Below are 19,561 nucleotides of genomic sequence, written 5' to 3' on the forward strand. Positions count from 1 at the left end.
CACGTTTCTTATTGATAAAGCACAATATATATGACAAAACACATCTATTTTGGTTTATAAAAACTTCAACTTGCACTTCTTTTAGCCAATCGCACTATCTCCCGTGCAAAAGAGAAATGGTATGTAGCTTATTTAAAATGGCTAAATAAATGGTTGTTAATTTCGACTTAGCATGTATTAAGAACATATACTTTGGGGAAAACAAAACTAAGTTTTGTCGATCCATAATCTAAGTTATGTCAAGTTTTCTTATTGATAAAGCAAAATATATTGACCAACCAAACTTTTTTTGTGCCAAGATGAAAGATCTAGTCAAAATATGCTAAGGTCGCCATGAGTTCGTAAGAAATAAGTCCATAACATTTAGTTTTGTCAACAGCAAAATAAAATTATGGAGTGGTATATGTTATTTACAAAATTATGTATACCAGACTTCTTCAAGTGTCAACAAAATGACATTATTGTTGTCGTCGAAGAAAAAACAAAGGTGACACTATTGTTGTTTTTACTTTTTTCGTTTGTAGTACTAGTAGTAGCCAATACTTTCATATATATATTTTTAGAAAAATCAAACGGTATCAGTTGATTACGGTGTCCAGCAGAGAAAAGCATGCTCAACTGTCAAAAACGAACCTAACAATTAGGAATCCCGTAAAAACGGCAAATCACGAGGCATTAGTTGCCCCACACTCACTTTCTCTCCCCCCATGCTTTCCACTTCCCCCTATCATTACCAACACCTATTTACCTAAAGGACTTTAAAGGCAGAGGCCAGAGAGAGTTTTGATTTGTTTTCAAATCCCGTACCGTGATTGGTGCACTATGAACTGGAATGGGAATATGGATGGTGAGATATACAACTAGTTTTCAAAACATTTTCACCGACAATACCAATCATGAAGAAAAATAGCTGTAATTAAGTTCTTCTAGTAGTACATTAAGAATATGTATATTCAATGTAAAATATAGAGAATTGAATAAATATGTCTATAACAAATGAGAGTGAAATTGAGAGAAATTAAAAAAAAAAAACATTAAAAACAATTACATAACTCAAAACCAATTACTTTTTTGGTAGGAAAAACCAATTACTTAATTAAGTTGTTATTGTGCTAATAACGTTATTAAAATATGGACAATGCTTATTTGATTAGTTTTTTTGAAAAGTTTTTGTTGATTAATAGTATGGACATCTACCACTATTTAATAGTCTTTTTTTTTTGTTTCCACACAACCCTATAAACTTCACATTTTCTCGTATTTCTCTCCTATATATATGTATCAACTGTTCTAAATATTATCCATCTTTCTTCTTCCTATTATCATTTTTTGTTTTCACAATTTAAACTCATTTCTATGTTTTTCAAATTACTATATATCATTCGGTTCCCTACCTAAAAAGTAGGCTAATCAAAAACCCATATAGACATAAGGATACAAAATTTGAAGATAGATGGCAAAGATCATGCAAGCAGTACTATTGTCTTCAACAGAATCATTACGACTTATTAAATGGTTTATCCCGACATTTTATTACATCATTCTACTGTTTTCTTTCTTATCATCTCATTCCATTATTTTTTTTTTCTATTTGTGTGTACTTGATACTTCATTACTCAAAAACATGTTCACTCATTTGTCTTCTCGTTCCCTTGCTATATATTACCCGGCATGTCGCTATAGTATATGGTTGGAAATCTTAATACTCCGAATAATAAATGTTTTGTTCAGGTAACTGGTACAATACGGAAACTTTCCAATGATTTTTTTTAATTTTTGTTTGTAAAAATTATATATGTGCAATCTATATAAGTAATAGGATACGAATTGTTTAGATTCGACTACTCATACAAGAAATTACCGCTAAATAGATATCAAATTACCAAACCATAGCACACACTTGTAAGGTTTCATTACCAAACCATAGCACACACTTGTAAGTATCTAAGGTTTCATTATTGTTTATGTATATTTATGGTATATTTTCCTTATAAACTTCACAAATTGATACCAAATTACCCAACTCGTTTGGGGTAGATTTTACATCTAGAATACTTTATATTCAGCAAGTGTCCAGTGGTGCCGCACGAATTATTTAGTGTGTCAAACTATTGATAGGAGATATTAATAAAGCGTATACAGTGCAACAATCTATTTAAGTAATATATAATTGAAAACATAACTATAAAACCACTTTTAAAGGTTTTGAGGATTTTATTGGCCTCCAATCGTCTTCCATCAAAATTGGTATATGTGAATGTCGACTATCTCTTCCATCTAAGAAATTTGGTGAAACAAATGATTCTATATATCTAAGATTTTTTTTTTGGAATTTATGGTATATTTGAGAAGTTTATAAGGAAAAGTTGTTTTTTAAAAAAAAGTGACACTCACACGCCGAGGAATACACAATCTAAAAAACATATAGGCCTTTTGGACAGGGAACACTTTGGGTGTTCTAAGCCTTTTTAAAATAAAAAATATAGAGAACAGTGGGTGAAGAACATGCTGTTGGTTCTTGATGTAAAACTGATTTTGGGCCAGTTCTTGGGTGACGTGGCAACTCGTGAATGAATACAATTTTTTGCAAAGGAGAAAACATTTATTTGTTTGGAGAAAGTTTTGTTTGTTTTTTTAATTTATATCTTTAATGTTTTTTTGTTTCCTAAAAATTTGGTATTGTCATTTGAATTTAGTGTAAGTTTTTTAAGTTTGCAATTTAAATGTTATTTTAATTTTTTTTTTAATTGTAATATGTTTAAAATTATTATATTATTAAATCTTATGATCTTAAACATGTTCTCCCAATAATCAACTTCCTAACAAAAAATCTAAACTAATAATCTTACATTATTTTCATAATATTTTTACTCTAAGAACACTAAAAAATGTTCTTTCTCCCAATACAGATGCCATAATGTGTTGCAAACTTTTACTTGAAAGTGTTGAGGTATTTCAGTATTTGACTGATATGGTTCCACTAAACGATCATTGCTTGCCAATTCGATATCTTTTAGCATGCTTTAGCTTCTTTATCTCGATTTAAAGGATTTGCGTTGATGTCTTTCTCCGCTAGACGACCATATAGATTATAGAACATGTATATTCAAACAAATAGAAATTTTGAGAAGGCCATTGGTAGATAATTAAATTCATGAATTCATAATACATTTAAAGCATGCCCAATCAAGAAAAAAATCTCCCTTTTCTAAATCCCGACTTTGTTGTTTTCTTAAATGTATGAAACAAAACAAAAAAAGGCATAAAAAACACAACTATAAATACATGCATAATTATAACATATGTTATCAACTAGAATGGTTACTACAATTGGTTTGGAACCTTATAATAAACTTTAAACACCAACTTCCTGGATCAATATATTTATTCGGCTGAACAAGTCATGTGGAAGTTATTTGAAAAGTATACAAATTCCGACCTAATTAGATTGGGGGAAGCTATTTTTATTTATTTTTGTCAACAAATTAGACTTGAGTAACGGATGTAACCATATTATTGGTTCATCCTAGGCATTATTATACTATAAGGTTCTTTATTAAAGGATATATAAACAAGTGGGACCAAAACCTTAAAAAATTTCCAATAACAAATGGTAGTAGTGTATAGTGTAGAGAGAGGTCCTTTTATATCTTTATATAAACTCCCCCAAAGTTTCCTCTTCTTTCTATCTCCCCACACACTACTTTTTTCCTCTGTCCTTCCTTCACTTCCCTCTTCTCTCCCCCAAAATCCGAGAGAGAAAGAGAGACTCTGTACTCTAATCCTCCGAGAAAGAGAGAAAAAAATGAAAATGCAGACGAAGAAGCTCTTTATCACCATTGTCTCCTTTCTTCTCTACGCTCCATTGTTCTTATCTTCACCAGTTCCAGACCCTGAATCTGTTGTTGAAGAAGTTCACAAGTATGAATCTTTCTCAACTTTATCATTCACATTTACTTGAGAACCACTAATCATTTTTTTTTTTGCTTTTACATTTGAGCATAGTGTTGTTACAAAAAAAAAAGGGACCATTTTGAAAAGTCTCTGTTTTTAATAAAAAAAGTTGTGTTTGTTCGCTCGCTCGCAGGAGCATTAATGCGTCGGTTGCTGCAAGAAGGAAGTTAGGTTATCTCTCATGTACGACCGGTAACCCAATCGACGACTGTTGGCGTTGTGACCCTCACTGGGAGCAACACCGTCAACGTCTCGCCGACTGCGCCATTGGTTTCGGCAAAAACGCTATCGGTGGCCGTGACGGTCGGATCTACGTTGTCACCGACTCAGGAGACGACAACCCAGTTACCCCCAAACCCGGAACTTTGAGACACGCCGTGATCCAAGACGAGCCGCTCTGGATCATCTTCCAGCGAGACATGACGATTCGGCTCAAAGAAGAGCTCATCATGAACTCTTTCAAGACCATCGACGGTCGTGGCGTCTCCGTACACATCTCTGGTGGTCCTTGTATCACGATCCAGTACGTGACCAACATTATCATCCATGGGATTCATATCCATGACTGTAAGCAAGGTGGGAACGCTATGGTACGGAGCTCCCCAAGGCACTTCGGGTGGAGAACGATATCGGACGGTGATGGTGTCTCTATCTTTGGTGGGAGTCATGTTTGGGTTGACCATTGCTCGCTCTCTAACTGTGAAGACGGACTCATTGATGCTATCATGGGCTCGACGGCTATAACTTTGTCTAACAATCACATGACGCATCATGATAAGGTCATGCTGCTTGGTCACAGTGATACTTACACTCGTGACAAGAATATGCAAATCACCATTGCGTTTAACCATTTTGGTGAAGGACTTGTCCAAAGAATGCCAAGGTAAATAAAAAAAAGATCTGATTTTTTTTTTTTTTTTTAACTTTGTGCTTTAAGTTAATGTGATTGTGACTATGGATATAGATTAATTTTTGGGTCCATTGTGTTGTTGTTGTTGTTGATGTGTAGGTGTAGACATGGGTACTTCCATGTGGTGAACAACGACTACACACATTGGGAGATGTACGCGATTGGAGGAAGTGCTAATCCTACAATCAATAGTCAAGGGAACAGATTCTTGGCCCCAAACATCAGATTCAGCAAAGAAGTGACTAAGCATGAGGACGCGCCTGAGAGCGAGTGGAAGAGTTGGAATTGGAGATCTTCTGGAGATTTGTTGCTAAACGGTGCGTTTTTTACTCCATCAGGTGGTGCAGCCTCGTCTAGCTATGCAAAGGCCTCTAGCCTTGGTGCTAAACCGTCTTCTCTCGTTGGACCATTGACGTTTAGCTCTGGTGCACTGAATTGCCGTAAGAGTTCCCGTTGCTGATTGTGGCTTAGTTGGGGTCACACTTTACCAATTTTATATATAGGAAAAGGCAATTAAAAAGCCACCCACCAATTAAGGGGATGATTAATACCATCTTTTTACCCCTCTTTTTTTTAATTTTTCTTTTCATTTCGGGTAAAATTGTAAGGAGAATACAACCTCTGGCTTGCTCTGATCTTTAGGACCCTTCTTAAGGATTCTCTGTTTTAAGGAATCTTTTAATTAGGTTAAAGTGTGGGAACAAGTGCAGATGTGTTGATCTTTGATATTAATATAAATATAATTTGTCTTTCTCTTTTAGTATTTCTCTTATTTACAAAGAAAACTAGTTTCGTTACAAACAATTTGAAGTTATCAATTTGTGTCCACACATGGATGGAGAGGTTAGTTACAATGTGACCATTTGGCAGTTCAGAAAAAGGCTTTGGTTTTCCGAAAAATTCACTTTTTTATTCAGAAGTTTGGAGTGTTGTGTAAAATGGTAACTTTTTTAGTCAAAGCTGTGGTGAGCCAGTCAATGTTTGACCAACTCTCACGACTTTTTTTTTTTTTTTTCTTCCCTCTGGCCAATGCATCGATTCCGGTTAAATAAAGAAAAATTTACCCTTAAAAATAGGAAAGAAATTTATAAAAGTGGAGTTGATAGATTGGAATAAGAAAAAGAAAAAAAAGGAAAAAAGAAAGAAAAATTTGGAGCAGTCAAATACCAGAGGGTAGCTCTACTTTTGATGGGCTTGTCTCATATTCGTGTTTGACTACTGTCCACTGATTATGGGGGGATACATTACATTTAAAATTTGAAAGTAACTAATTAAACAACTAACCACCTTTCTTTTTTTTCCCCATGTGCAACATTTTATTTGCTAAGGAAGGCCATGTGCAACAATAATAATGACATTTAGCAACCAAAGGAAGAAGAAATTTTTGAAACTAACAAATGGTCGCAACGAATGATGTGACGTAGTTGGTGTGGTGTGATTAGTGCTTGGCTAGTTCGATTTGGTGAGTCTTTTAGTATTATATGATGCTAATATAAAGTTGCAAAGAGAGATTAATATCTTTTTTTTTTTAAAGCAGCAGACTAGGTAGAGAGTTTTCACATTGCTCCCTTGTTTCTTGTTTTTAACAAATCTTCTTCATTCAAGATATTGAAAGTTATTGGGAAACTTGCAAGTTGCAACTAATAGTTGCATTTCTGCAGTCACGTGGAGTCAGTTAATTCAGTTGTCACTTAACACTTGTAGTTGTAACAATCCATATATACGAATAAACCAAAAACAAAATCCATTATATTTGAATTTGAGTATTTTACTGAAATCTTCTGTTATATAATTTGGATATATATTAACACGAGTATACTTGATATCCCAGTAACATTTGTCGATAAAGAATCATATAACTGATTAAAGCTAAGCAAATCAGAAGTACTCAAAGTGAGTCTCGAATCCGTGACAAAACCGATACTAATGCTGCACACAACAAGCCTCCACCGAAGGACACTACTACTAATGGCAAGGCTAATATATATGTAACTAAATTTTCTATATATGTCGTATTCGAGTATATATTCATTGTTTTTCTTTAAATGGTTAAACAGATTATTATGAGGTTGTTCTTTAGAGTTTAGAGAGCTAGAAAGGTTAAAAAAAGTTTCCTAATTGGAATCTTCAATCTTGGTTCTTGATCGATTATAGATAAGATGTAGTCATTTTCGGATCAAATTTAGGTCCATGAATAAGATTGAAAATGAGACTTTGTATTGTGAAAGAAAAATTATAGTTTGAGTGGAAGTATATGAGGAAAAATCTGCAATTTTGACGGAAAATATGTTTTTCATAATTATAATGTAATGATATTATATAATACTTCTATCATTTGGGTCCAAATAAATTTAACAATTTTTAAATAGATTGCAAATTTAAATAGGTTTAAAATATTGTAGAGTAAAAGAAATCCACTTAAGGGAATCATGAAGGGAATGCACTTCTTCGTGCCAGGGATGCTCTACTACCAATGTCGAGAATTGCTGCAGAGCTTAATTGTATTTGGTGGTGTCTTACGAGTATTCAAGTGCTACACTACACGTCGGTTGAAGTTTGGTCGGATTGTAATGCAGCTATTTCAGCTTTAGAGTCTCCATCTGCTTGGCCAAAGTACATGTCTCAGTTACTGAAAATCCAACGGGTGGTGCAGGAGATGGGAGAGATTTCTTTTAAACTTTCCTCATCAAAAGCTAACTCTTTGGTCAAGGATATTGCTTGCAGTGTCACTCGCGATGGTCGTCTCCCTTCCTATCTGGCTAGAGGCGGTCTGGCATGGCTACATGAGAGGATTGAAGAGGAACGATGCCGAAGAAACTAAGTTTCCGGAATGCTTTCGTTTTATTTATTTATTGTTGGTATGTTTATTCCCTTGGTTGTTTTCTAACACTCTTGGTTCCCTTATTTAATCAATTCATGAGTTAAAAAAAAAAAAAAGAACATGGTGTGGTTTTAATATGGCGGGTTTACCCAAATCAACATCTCTATGTTACATAATAAAAAGTAAAAATATATCAAATATAAGCGTGAAGAACATGTTTCACCAAGTGAATTGTGACTAAAACTTGAAAAATGTATTTGTGTCCACATTTATTATCTAGAATATCACTAAAAATGATGTGGCAAGAACTTCAGAAAATGTAGCTCATTGTTATATATATTTAAAAAATTACAGTGCTTACAAATCAATATTGAACCAGCAAATTATTAACCATTGGTAAAAAATATAATACATACTAGATTTTAACCCGCGGTACACCGCCGGAAGATACATTTAAATTAAAATATGAAAATTATAAGCTGCATTTTTTTTGTTAATTTTTGTTTAATTTATTTAGTGTTTAAAATTGTATAAGTGTATTTTGATAGTTAATATTAGGATTTAACCCGTAGTATACAGAGAAATAATTTATTTTTACATAATCATAATTTAATCAAGTTAATTAAATATGTCTAATATTTTAATATTGATAAATACTTTTAATGAATAATTTTGTACTACCAAAATAATGATATTTCAAATTTACATTAATACTAATCCAAACCCGTGAAGCTATATAACCCCGTGAATTTGAATGATAGACCAAAAATAAAATAAGAAGTATTGAACCAAGAGAAAAATAAACAAAAAGAGGGGGAGAGACATTTATAAAGCATAAAAACTTTAAAAAAGTCAGCTATTTTAGACTGTTATCCATCAGCAAAAGAACGTAAAGGTCACAATCTTATCTTTCAGCTGTGGCATGGGATGATGGGAGGCATAGGAACTGCTCCAGATTTGGTGATCACTCAATGACATCTCGACATATTTCATCACAGTTGTATATGTGCAGCTGCCAAATGAGCATAGCAAATAGGTGCATCTTTTTATGTTGCTGGTGATACTAACTTGAGAATAGGGGTCAACATTATTTATAGGTAGATATATTCAACTTATAGGTGGACATATTTAACTTAATCTCATTAATCACCACATTCAATTCTAAAATACTATAATTTTGTCCCAAATTTCTATATATAAAATCGTATAAAAACAAATTAATTAAAACAAATTAATAACTATAAAATCGCATAATATATATATGGGAATATGCCAAGTTTATATTATTAGATTAATTTTGATTGATCTTAAGTCATTAAATTTTTTAATATGATTTTATATCTAGAAATTTGGGACAAAATTATTGTATTTTAGAATTGAATGTGGTGATTAATTAGGAAGATAGAAAATCAAATGTAGCTGATTTATAGGCTCCTCATAAATTTATATTTAAAATCGATTATTGTAAAGAATTTGTAGAGAGATTTTAGGAGAATGAAATTTGGAAATTTTATTTCAGATTTAATAAGGAGACAAATTAGGAAATTTTTGTTTTTGTTAATGGAAAAGAGTTGAAATGATTTTTTTTTTTGTTTTATAATTTTATTAAAGAAAATATTAAATTACAATGGCATGAGATGTAAATAATTCTCAACTTCAAGCCTTCTTTGCTAAAGCTGCTGTGAAAATAATAATATAGATTCTAAACCGAAGAAAAAAAACTCCGTAATACCAAGAAGAAATTAGGAGATTTTCAAAAATATTTTTTTTCTATGTCATTTTTCAAAAATACACTTTCATGATATCTATTTTAAAAAATATGCATTTTAATTATATATAAAATAGAGAACCCAAACTCAAAAAAAATTCTAAAAATTAATTAAACATATTGTAATTGTGTAAAAGAGGGTAAAAATGAAAATGTTCAAAAAAAAAGTGTATTTTTGAAAAAGGTATTTAAAAGAAGACATTTATAACAAATTTTCAAGAAATTATAGTTTTGTTTTCTTCAATTTTTTCAATTTTTGTTTGTTTCAAAATATTTGTTTGCCCTATTTTTTTTGTTTGGTTTTTAAAATTATTTTGTTCACTTTGGTAGTAAAGAGCCCATTTTGAAGGCTTGCTGTCTCGGCCCTCCTTATCCTTATCTCGCCCCACCGTTCTAAAACCCTTCCCTTCCTCTCCTTCCACTTCTATCTCTCTCTCTCTCTCTCTCACACAAATTCACATTCACCAATGGCTTCTTCTATCGTTTCCTCAAGCTTGAAGCCCTTAGCCATGGCGGATTCTTCCTCTTCTACCCTTTTCTCCCATCCTTCCATCTCCACTTCCATCTGTTCCTCCAGAATTCGCTGCTCCAATGTTTCTCTCCTCACCGGACGCATTAACATGCCCCTCTCTTTCTCAAGCTTCTCCCTATCCCTCAAAACCAAAACCCACCTTAAAAAATCCCCTTTTGTATCCTTCGTTGCCCAGACTTCCGATTGGGCTGAAGAAGGTGGGGAAGGAAGCGTCGCCGTTGAGGAGAACGAGGAGCCTTTCGAGTCACAGGAAGGAGAAGTCAGCGAAGTACCTGAGTTCCCTGAGCCACCGGAAGAGGCGAAGCTCTTCGTCGGGAATTTGGCTTATGATGTTGATAGCCAAGCCTTGGCTATGCTCTTTGACCAAGCCGGTACTGTTGAAATCGCTGAGGTGAGTTCTAGCTGCTCTTCTTCTTGTGCTCTTATGGTCGTTATGATGGCGTTTATTTATGTTCTGTTATGCATTCTTTAAGGCCATATCTGTTCTGACTTGTGTGCATTGCTGGAAGCATCGAAGTATTAGGCAAATGAATGAGGAAAGTGAAATGCTTGGCTTTTAAGTGTGTTTGGAGGTTCTCTGAATTGTTTAAGTGGTCAGAATTGTGTGTCTTGAGTTCATATCTGTTGACATTATGCTTTTGGTTTTGAGTGTATGTATACAGTTGATGTCATATTGTTACTCAAGAGATATTGTTGTTAACTATTCTTTGAATTCTTCTGGTTGAAGGTTATATACAATAGGGAAACCGACCAGAGTCGTGGGTTTGGATTTGTGACGATGAGTACCGTGGAAGAAGCTGAGACAGCTGTTGAGAAGTTCAACCGTTATGTAAGTTGATATTTTTCAATGATATCTGAAGTATTAGCATGTTTTGTGATTGGATATTGTTCATTTGATTTTGGTTCATAAGTAGCATTGTTGTTCTTAGTTCAACCAGAGTTCATGTCTTTTTGCTCCAAGAAAACAGTTTTTGTTTTTGGGTCTGTGGATTTCTGTTATCTAAAACTTTGTACATTGTTACTATTTGTCACACGTTCTCTGTTTTTGTTTTTGTAAATCGAATATGGAGGCTTTTGCATTTTATCGATTGATGCATTGTCTGTTCACTACTTACCCCCATTTGTTATATCTACATTGAATTGTTTGTGGCTAAGACATTTTAGCACGTGATGTGAATTGGGGACTCGATAACATATGATTCTGACTGTGAGAACATTACTGAGCATATGTATTGGTATTTTCATGGTTTATCAGGATCTGAATGGACGTCTTCTGACAGTCAACAAGGCAGCTCCAAGAGGATCACGTCCAGAACGCCCACCTCGGGTATATGAACCCGCATTCAGAGTCTATGTAGGGAACCTCCCATGGGATGTGGACAATGGTCGTCTAGAACAGGTTTTCAGTGAGCATGGTAAAGTTGTGGAAGCTAGGGTGGTTTATGACCGTGAGACAGGTCGTTCACGTGGATTTGGGTTTGTCACAATGTCTAACGAGACTGAACTTAACGACGCCATCGCTGCTCTTGATGGACAGGTAATCTCCTTTTCCTCATGTATAGTTATGCTAATGCAGTCAACATGATATTGTGATGTGGCTATCAATTGATCTTTCCTTGTGTCTTTATTTACAGAACATGGAGGGTAGAGCAATCAGAGTGAATGTAGCGGAAGAGCGTCCAAGGCGTGGATTTTAAAAAGCTGAGATTATCTGTGCCCTCTCTCTCCCTCTCTTGCATTTTGTTTAGATGAGATTCTTACACTCTTCAACGATTGTTTTTGGCTGAACTCTAAATGCGAAAGTTAAGCTTCTTCTAAAGTAATATGTATTTCTCTTTGATGATCTATCATTTATAGTTTAATTTCCTATTTGCTGGCCTTCCGTTATGACTAACTTGGGATGTGAGGCTGCAATCATAGTAAAGGTGATCTGGATCTAAGCGATCACCAAGCTTAAGACTTTATGAAATCCTTTGAAAAAGTTCTTTGTCTATCTGTGGATAACATCTTCATTGTCTCTATATGGGTATGAAGGAACTTAGGGATATTAAAGCTATTTACTCTCGTGATCTACCTTGTAATCCAACCTAATCTTCTAACTTTAGTTGGTACTAGAGGTTCCTAAAAAAACAAGAGGTTTGATATCTATAAATTGTGCTCTTAAAAAGGAACCTCTGTCATAATCTCTCGATTGGCCACACGGTCTGATCCAACAACACCCAATAAAATCATGCATGAGAAAACTAGTCTTAATTGTAAGCATTATGTCCCGATTGAAATCACACCGACATATATGAAAAAGTTTACTCAGAGCCATTTATGAATCTTGGTGAATCCTAAAAGATGCACTATATATGGGTAATCAGGACATCGACGTCATAAAATAGCAAAAGAATTATGACTTCAGTAAAGGAATCATAAAAAGAAAGTTATGTAATTTATGATTACCAAGTAGGGATGTCGGCCAGGGACTCGGTAGTCCTCGACCTAGGCAAGCGTTCATGATGGCTGGTTCAGGAAGGTGAGGTTTTTTGGCCGATCTTGTGTTTTCTTTCTTGGTTGGTCGGTGATATAGCAGAATGCAGACCATCATGTACTGTCCTTCGAATGACTATAGCTTTCAGTCCGCCTCTACGTTCCTAAATTTGGAATTCATTTGACAGTGAAAATTTCTTATATTGGCCTTATTCAACTCCAAAGACATACTACATACCTTTTGTTTCTGAGACCCAGAAGTGTAGAATAATGCGAAATTTACGCTTATTTAGATGGCTTACTTATTTGGTTTCATAAACTCATGTAATAAATCCTAGAAGAATATGGATAAGCCTATAAAATATTATGTATATCACCTACGTCTAGCTGGAATCTTTGCCCCAAATTCTTAGACAAGTTTTTCCAGTTTGCCGGAGAAAATACAAGGAACTCATTTATCAAATGCACACACTCTCTTTTTCTTTTTCTTTCCCATGTTAGCTAAGAACAAATGATAAAAAGCTTACACATTTTATGCAATGCTCTGACTCACTTACCCTCTCACCCATGCCGGGTTCTTTACTTAGTGCTGGGAGTGCTAAGACAGCCTCAAATGACCCACAATGATTTTTAAAGCGTAAGTTGTGTAGAGAACTTGAAAATGTAACAGTACTATACCATTACACACAGTTGTGTCTATGACCTATAGTAACATATTTATTTACTCGTGGATTTAAGGTCAACTTGAATTGATTTGTACATGGCCCAGTAGATATATAATGAGTCCAGCCTGCTCTCACCGTTATTCTATAAGCTAAGTCTGTCCTTCAATCTTGATCCGTAGTTGTGACAACAACCCGCGTCATTTATAAAATTTTTTACACCGATCGTTTTTGGATCTCTATATATACTACCAGCGAGAAACAAAGCTTCTTTTTTTTTTACGTCTTTGTAATCGCGAATAATGCAGTGATCCTTTGAGTTAGGTGAATGATTTGTTATGACCTAAAGAAATGACCTTTATCCGAGCTTAAGTCTTCATATCTAACTCTTATAGGCGTGATAAATATTTCTCTATATTCCCACGTTTATCTAAATGAAATACTCCAGCCTAAATTCAACTGATGATGACGATGGCAGATTCCATTAAAGTGAACTATGCATTTAAAAGACAAAAAATTCAAGAAGTAAAAAGTCTCAATCGTGCTCGTTCAGTCGCTTTAACAGAATATGGAAATGCAACATTTGTCGGGATATACAAGAAATGGTCCATATGTATTCATCATATGCATGTGTAACAAGCTAACACTCCTAACAGCGTAAGAAATAATAGACGCAATATACATAAAACTACGAAAAACAATTTTAAAAAAAAAAAGATAGGAGAGGAAACAAAGTGTATGAGAATAGAGCGACATTGAAGATTCATTTTCAAGGCCAGATCTTGTCTTGGAACTCTCTTATCCCAACCTTTGCCTTTAGCTTCTCGACCAGCTATTCCATTAATTTCCACACTTGTCTCTTTGCTTCCCTCTTACATACTCTTATCCCCTCTATTAATTATTTTTGGAGCCATCGTCAACGTTTTGTGTTACTAGAATACATTATTCGCAATTTATTATTATTGTCACTATCATTCGAACATCCACAATTTCTTTTAGACAAAATAATAGAGATATAAAACCGTCCAAAACATGTTTGTAACCCTATTTTACTCATTGGACAAAAAAATTATCATTAGAGCTACCTAAACTCTCTTAATATCTTAGTAATATACTCAATTATTGGAAAATAGAAAAAAATAGAAAAATACCCTAAAATAACACTAAAACAAGTTTTATGGACAACTATAGCACACATTCCATAAATTTCCAAAAATAACACTATTTAACAATTAAAATATTTAAAATTAATTTTTAGATTTTTTTTTTTTAGGTTTGGGTTCTCAATTTCACATTTAGTGTATAGTTTTGAGAGGTAGGATTTAGTATTTTGAATTTAAGATTTAATTTTAAAAGATTAATTGATGTTATTTTTGGAATTTTAGAGATGTTGTGGTAAGTTTGGAAAAAAACCTATTTTAGCGCTATTTTTAAAAATCTCCCGACAAAATACTAGTTAATTTTATATCTTTGTATACATAGAGATATAAAAGTTGACTGCAAAAAAAAAATGGAGGAGGGGTTAATTGTATTGTATTGGTCCCCCATCCCATGATCCAGCCAGTAAATCCAATTCTAGGGCAACCAACCATCCACGTGTACCCTCAAACTCTACAACCTGTAAATTCATTTGTTGTATCTTAAAATTTTAATAGTACCACCAAAAATTCGACATTTTATTTTTATTGAATCCGAAATCATACTATAGACACCAAATCTAGCCTAGACAAAGTTGGGAATTTTGAGAATCTTTTAACTTGTAATGGACTTGATGATGTTATCCCATGTGAATCACACATGCTCTCATGATTTGTCATGTGTAGTATTAGAGGCTAAGCAGATAACTATTCGATACAAATAATTAAATATATAAATCGAGTATACACCTAAACAAAATTGATTAGGTAAACATACATTCTCTACTCCTTGTAAAGTGTCTGATGTATAAACATTTGTCTAAAACAAAAGAAAAAAAAAAGAAAGGTCAATTTTTAGTTTTTTGAAATCCTCAAATAATGGTTTTTGTTTTTATACAGAGAGAACAAAGGAATCCAAACAAAGTACAATCTATTAAATGGCGGCTAGGGTTAAAGAGGGTGCGATTTTGGTGACGGGTGACGGCGATGCGAATATGACTGATGTTGGTGCGAAAGATCGGCCACTGGGAGATCCTCCTGATACAGGTGGAACGTGGGTGTCAAAGGTGGTTGGGAGAAATGCTGGTGGGCTGTTATCGCCGGAGGCGGTGGTTGATGCGGGTTTTGTGGATGAGCGTGTTACACTGGAGTTTCCCGATGGTGAGGATGGGGAACCGGTGATAACCATTGGATGTGAGGTACTTGAGGCGATGAATGGTCTATGGAAGCAATGTATGGTTGTCAAGGTCCTGAGCAGGAATATCTCCATAGCAATTCTCCAGAGGAAGTTGAGGGAGTTGTGGAAACCAAGTGGTGCTATGTATGTTATGGACTTGCCGCGACAGTTCTTTTTGGTAAGGTTTGAGCTGGAGGAGGAATACTTGTCCGCCTTAACTGGAGGGCCGTGGAGGGCATTTGGGAGTCACCTTATGGTGCAAGGTTGGACTCCGAGTTTTGATCAGCTGAAGGATGAGATCGTCACGACTCCGGTGTGGATTCGTCTGTCGAATATTCCGTTTAATAACTATCATAGTTCGACTCTCGTGAAGATTGCTCGTGGCCTAGAACGACCAGTGAAACTAGATCTCACTACCTCACAGTTTGAACGAGCTCGCTTTGCCCGGATGTGTGTGGAAGTGAACCTAAGGAAGCCTCTTAAAGGAACAATGATGATTAACGGTGCACGTTATTTTGTTTCTTATGAGAGTCTTAATACTATTTGTTCGGGTTGTGGAGTGTATGGGCATCTGGTCCATTCGTGTCCGAAGGTTGTGTCAGTAAAAACAGTCATTTCGACTACGCAAACAGAGGTGAGGGGAACTAGGGCGCCGGTGCAAACGGAGGATGGATTTATGGAGGTGAGACGAGGGAGTAGGAGGTCTGGATCGTCACAGTCTCGGGGGGAGAAGCGTATCACCCAAGCAAAGGGTAAACAACTTGATTTGAATAACGAGAAGGGGCTTAGTGAGGTTCGTAATGGGCCGAGGGACTTTAAGGCCCAGAAGAGTAGGGGGACTGTTGAGAGTGGGTAAAGGCGACAGCAAAAAATTCCCAGGCCCACTAGGGGTCTAGTTTACGGCCCGATTCGGTATGATAATCGGGTTCTCGGTAATGGCAAGCGACACCGAGTCGCAGAAGGTGATGTGGGTTACTCCGGGGGTATCTTTTCCGGCGGTGAGGATGGATCCAGGAAGGCTCCAAATTTGGAGATTCCTACTGTTGTTCAGGGCAATACTGGGCAATTGGATGTGGTTGCGATGGACACACAAAATGTTGGTAGTGTGGTGGTTGTTTCATCGGCGGGGGAGACAGCCCACGTGGTGGACTGACGTTGTTCCCCGGTAGTTCTACCTTTCTTTGTTCAAGATATAATGAATTGTCTCTTATGGAATTGCTGAGGGCGAATAAACCCAACTTTCGTAGATCGATTCGTTATTTATTGAAGAAGTTTAATACCGATGTTCTTGCTTTGTTTAAAACGCATGCCAGAGGAGATAGAACCAGTAGAATTTGTTAGGGGCTGGGGTTTGATAACTCTTTCCGGGTTGATGCTAAGGGACAGAGAGGTGGGATCTGGTTGTTGTAGAGGTCTGGGATTGGGAATGTGGTCATTGTTGAGGCTACTGATCAGTGTATTGCGGCGAAGGTGGAGAACAGGGTGGATGTGTTACATCTAGTTGTTGTTTATGCAGCTCCGACAGTTTCTCGATGGAGTGGGCTATGGGAGAAGCTTCATTTCGTAATTCAGGGGATCCCTGGACCACTGATTATCGGAGGTGACTTCAACATGATTGTTCAGTTAGATGAACGTACTGGAGGAAATGGGAGGTTGTTTGTAGACTCTCTGGCTTTTGGAGATTGGATTAATGCAGAGTCGCTAATAGATATGGGTTATCGTGGAAACAAGTTCACCTGGAGAAGAGGAAGAGTGGAAATATTTTTTTCGTTGCGAAGAGGTTGGATCGTGTCTTTTGTTGTGCGCACACGAGACTAAAATGGCAGGATGCTCTGGTCTCCCACCTTCCTTTTTTAGCCTCGGATCATGCACCTCTCTATGTGCAGTTGAGTCCGGAGGGAGTAAGAGATCCGTCTCGACGTCCTTTTCGGTTTGAGGCTATGTGGTTAACTCACCCAAGTTTCAAGGATTTGTTGTTGTCATCATGGAGGAGGGATTTGACTACACCAGAAGCTCTTACTGGTTTACGAGCAACTTTAAGGAAATGAAATCGTGATGTCTTTGGTGATGTTAATAGACGGAGAGAGGGGTTGCTAGCTGCGATTAAAGAGATTCAGGATACCTTAGAGATTGCCCAAACCGATGAGTTATTATAGAAGGAAGGACTTTTGATCCAGGAACTTGATGTTGCTCTGGAACAGGAAGAAACGATTTGGTTCCAGAAGTCACATGAGAAGTGGATTGTGCACGGGGATCGCAATACTCGTTTCTTCCATACCTCTACGATCATTCGAAGAAGACGCAACCGTATAGAGGCTTTGAAGAATGAGGAAGGGAGATGGTTGACTGAGCCTAAAGAGTTGGAGGAGCTAGCGGTTAACTATTTTAAACGGTTGTATTCCACGGAGGATATTGACCAACAAGTGGAGAACTTACCATCTGTGGGCTTTCAGAGGTTAACTAGTGAAGATCTTCGGATTCTTAGTAAACCAGTGGTGGTATCGGAGGTAGAGGAGGCACTGAAAGGAATGGGTCCTTACAAGGCCCCTGGTCCAGATGGTTACCAGCCGATCATTTATCAGCAATGTTGGGAGGTAGTAAGAGATTCGGTTAATGGGTGTGTTCTGCGTTTTTTCGAGATAGGGGAGCTGGTTGCTGGTTTGAATGATGCACTTGTTGTGTTGATTCCCAAAGTGAATAGTCCGAAGAAAATTCAGCAGTTCAGACCCATCAGTCTATGTAACGTGTTGTTCAAGGTTTTAACAAAAGTTATGGTGTTGCGGTTAAAACAGTTTATACCCAAACTAATAGGACCGGCGTAGTCTAGCTTTATTACAGGACGATTGAGTATTGACAACATTGTAGTGGTTCAGTAGGCTGTACACTCAATGAAAAGGAAGCAAGGTCGCAAGGGTTGGATGCTGCTTAAGCTTGACTTGGAAAAAGCCTATGATCGCATTAGGTGGGATTTTTTTAGAAGATACTCTTCATGCTTCAGGATTGTCGAGAACATGGGTGAGATGGATTATGGAGTGTGTGTCAGGTCCTACCATGACGATGTTATGGAATGGAGAGAAGACAATGCCTTTTAAACCGTCAAGGGGACTGCGGCAAGGGGACCCGTTGTCCCCATATCTGTTCGTTCTATGTCTTGAGAGACTTTGTCACCAAATTGATCTAGCCATTGCTGATAAGAAGTGGAAGCCAATATCCTTGTGTCATGGGGGTCCTCTGCTTTCACATATGTGCTTTGCAGATGATCTGAAACTTTTTGCGGAGGCATCAGTATCACAAATCAGAGTAATACGGAGAGTTCTCGAGACCTTCTGCACTGCTTCTGGTCAGAAGGTAAGTTTAGACAAATCAAATATTTTCTTCTCCAAGAATGTCTCTCGGGAGTTAGGGAACCTCATTAGTGCAGAGAGTGGCATACAGTCGACTACTGATTTGGGCAAATATTTGGGCATGCCAGTGTTGCAGAATGATTGAACAAAGAAACTTTTGGTGAGGTTCTGGTGAGAGTCTTAGCAAAACTTGCAGGATGGAAGGGTAAATGTTTGAGCCTTGCAGGTCGCATTACTCTGACCAGAGCGGTGCTTACTACTATTCCCATTCACACAATGAGTGTTATATCATTGCCCACAACATTGTTGAATGCTCTGGATAAAGTGTCGCGTGCCTTCTTATGGGGTAGCACGGGAGAGAAGCGAAGACAACATCTTATTTTCTGGGATAAAGTTTGCTTACCGAAGAAAGATGGAGGAGTGGGTTTCCGGAGAGCTAGATGTATGAATATGGTGTTATTGGCAAATATTGGCTGGCGTTTGTTACATAACAAGGAGAGTCGGCAAGTGTCGGGATAGAGTTAAATTTATCAAAGACTCGGCTAAGGAGAGTGGTAGTGTGAACAGCGGGATGGGAAGTCTAGTACCTGCTCCTATGCGTGTTGATCGGTTGATTGCTTGGACTGCACCCTCTGCTGGCTGGATGAAGATGAATAGTGATGGTGCATCTCATGGGAATCCGGGGACAGCAACTGCGGGAGGTGTACTACGGGACAGCTCGGGAGTTTGGGTGAGTGGCTTCTTTCTGAGAATAGGGATTTGTTCGGCTCCTTTGGCCGAGT

General features: G+C 36.6%; 3 protein-coding genes across 3 annotated transcripts; all 3 read left to right on the plus strand.

Moving 5' to 3' along the window:
• Nucleotides 1-1,869: 1,869 nt before the first annotated feature.
• Nucleotides 1,870-5,624, plus strand: LOC104722501 (putative pectate lyase 18). The gene is made up of 3 exons (XM_010440667.3): nucleotides 1,870-3,921; nucleotides 4,088-4,837; nucleotides 4,964-5,624. The coding sequence occupies exons 1-3, from the start codon at nucleotides 3,611-3,613 to the stop codon at nucleotides 5,322-5,324; spliced, it is 1,422 nt and encodes a 473-aa protein (XP_010438969.2). The 5' UTR covers nucleotides 1,870-3,610; the 3' UTR covers nucleotides 5,325-5,624.
• A 4,096-nt stretch (nucleotides 5,625-9,720) lies between these two features.
• LOC104722502 (31 kDa ribonucleoprotein, chloroplastic) lies at nucleotides 9,721-11,854 on the plus strand. The gene is made up of 4 exons (XM_010440668.3): nucleotides 9,721-10,376; nucleotides 10,713-10,814; nucleotides 11,241-11,522; nucleotides 11,620-11,854. The coding sequence occupies exons 1-4, from the start codon at nucleotides 9,921-9,923 to the stop codon at nucleotides 11,680-11,682; spliced, it is 903 nt and encodes a 300-aa protein (XP_010438970.1). The 5' UTR covers nucleotides 9,721-9,920; the 3' UTR covers nucleotides 11,683-11,854.
• A 3,342-nt stretch (nucleotides 11,855-15,196) lies between these two features.
• Nucleotides 15,197-19,298, plus strand: LOC147933752 (uncharacterized). Its single transcript, XM_087472312.1, has 7 exons — nucleotides 15,197-16,228; nucleotides 16,301-16,531; nucleotides 16,846-17,187; nucleotides 17,637-18,191; nucleotides 18,312-18,450; nucleotides 18,692-18,783; nucleotides 18,945-19,298. The coding sequence occupies exons 1-7, from the start codon at nucleotides 15,197-15,199 to the stop codon at nucleotides 19,296-19,298; spliced, it is 2,745 nt and encodes a 914-aa protein (XP_087328438.1).
• Nucleotides 19,299-19,561: the final 263 nt, after the last annotated feature.

The sequence above is a fragment of the Camelina sativa genome, chromosome 11 (assembly GCF_030686135.1).
Source record: "Camelina sativa cultivar CO46 ecotype springtype chromosome 11, ASM3068613v1".
NCBI lineage: Eukaryota > Viridiplantae > Streptophyta > Magnoliopsida > Brassicales > Brassicaceae > Camelina > Camelina sativa.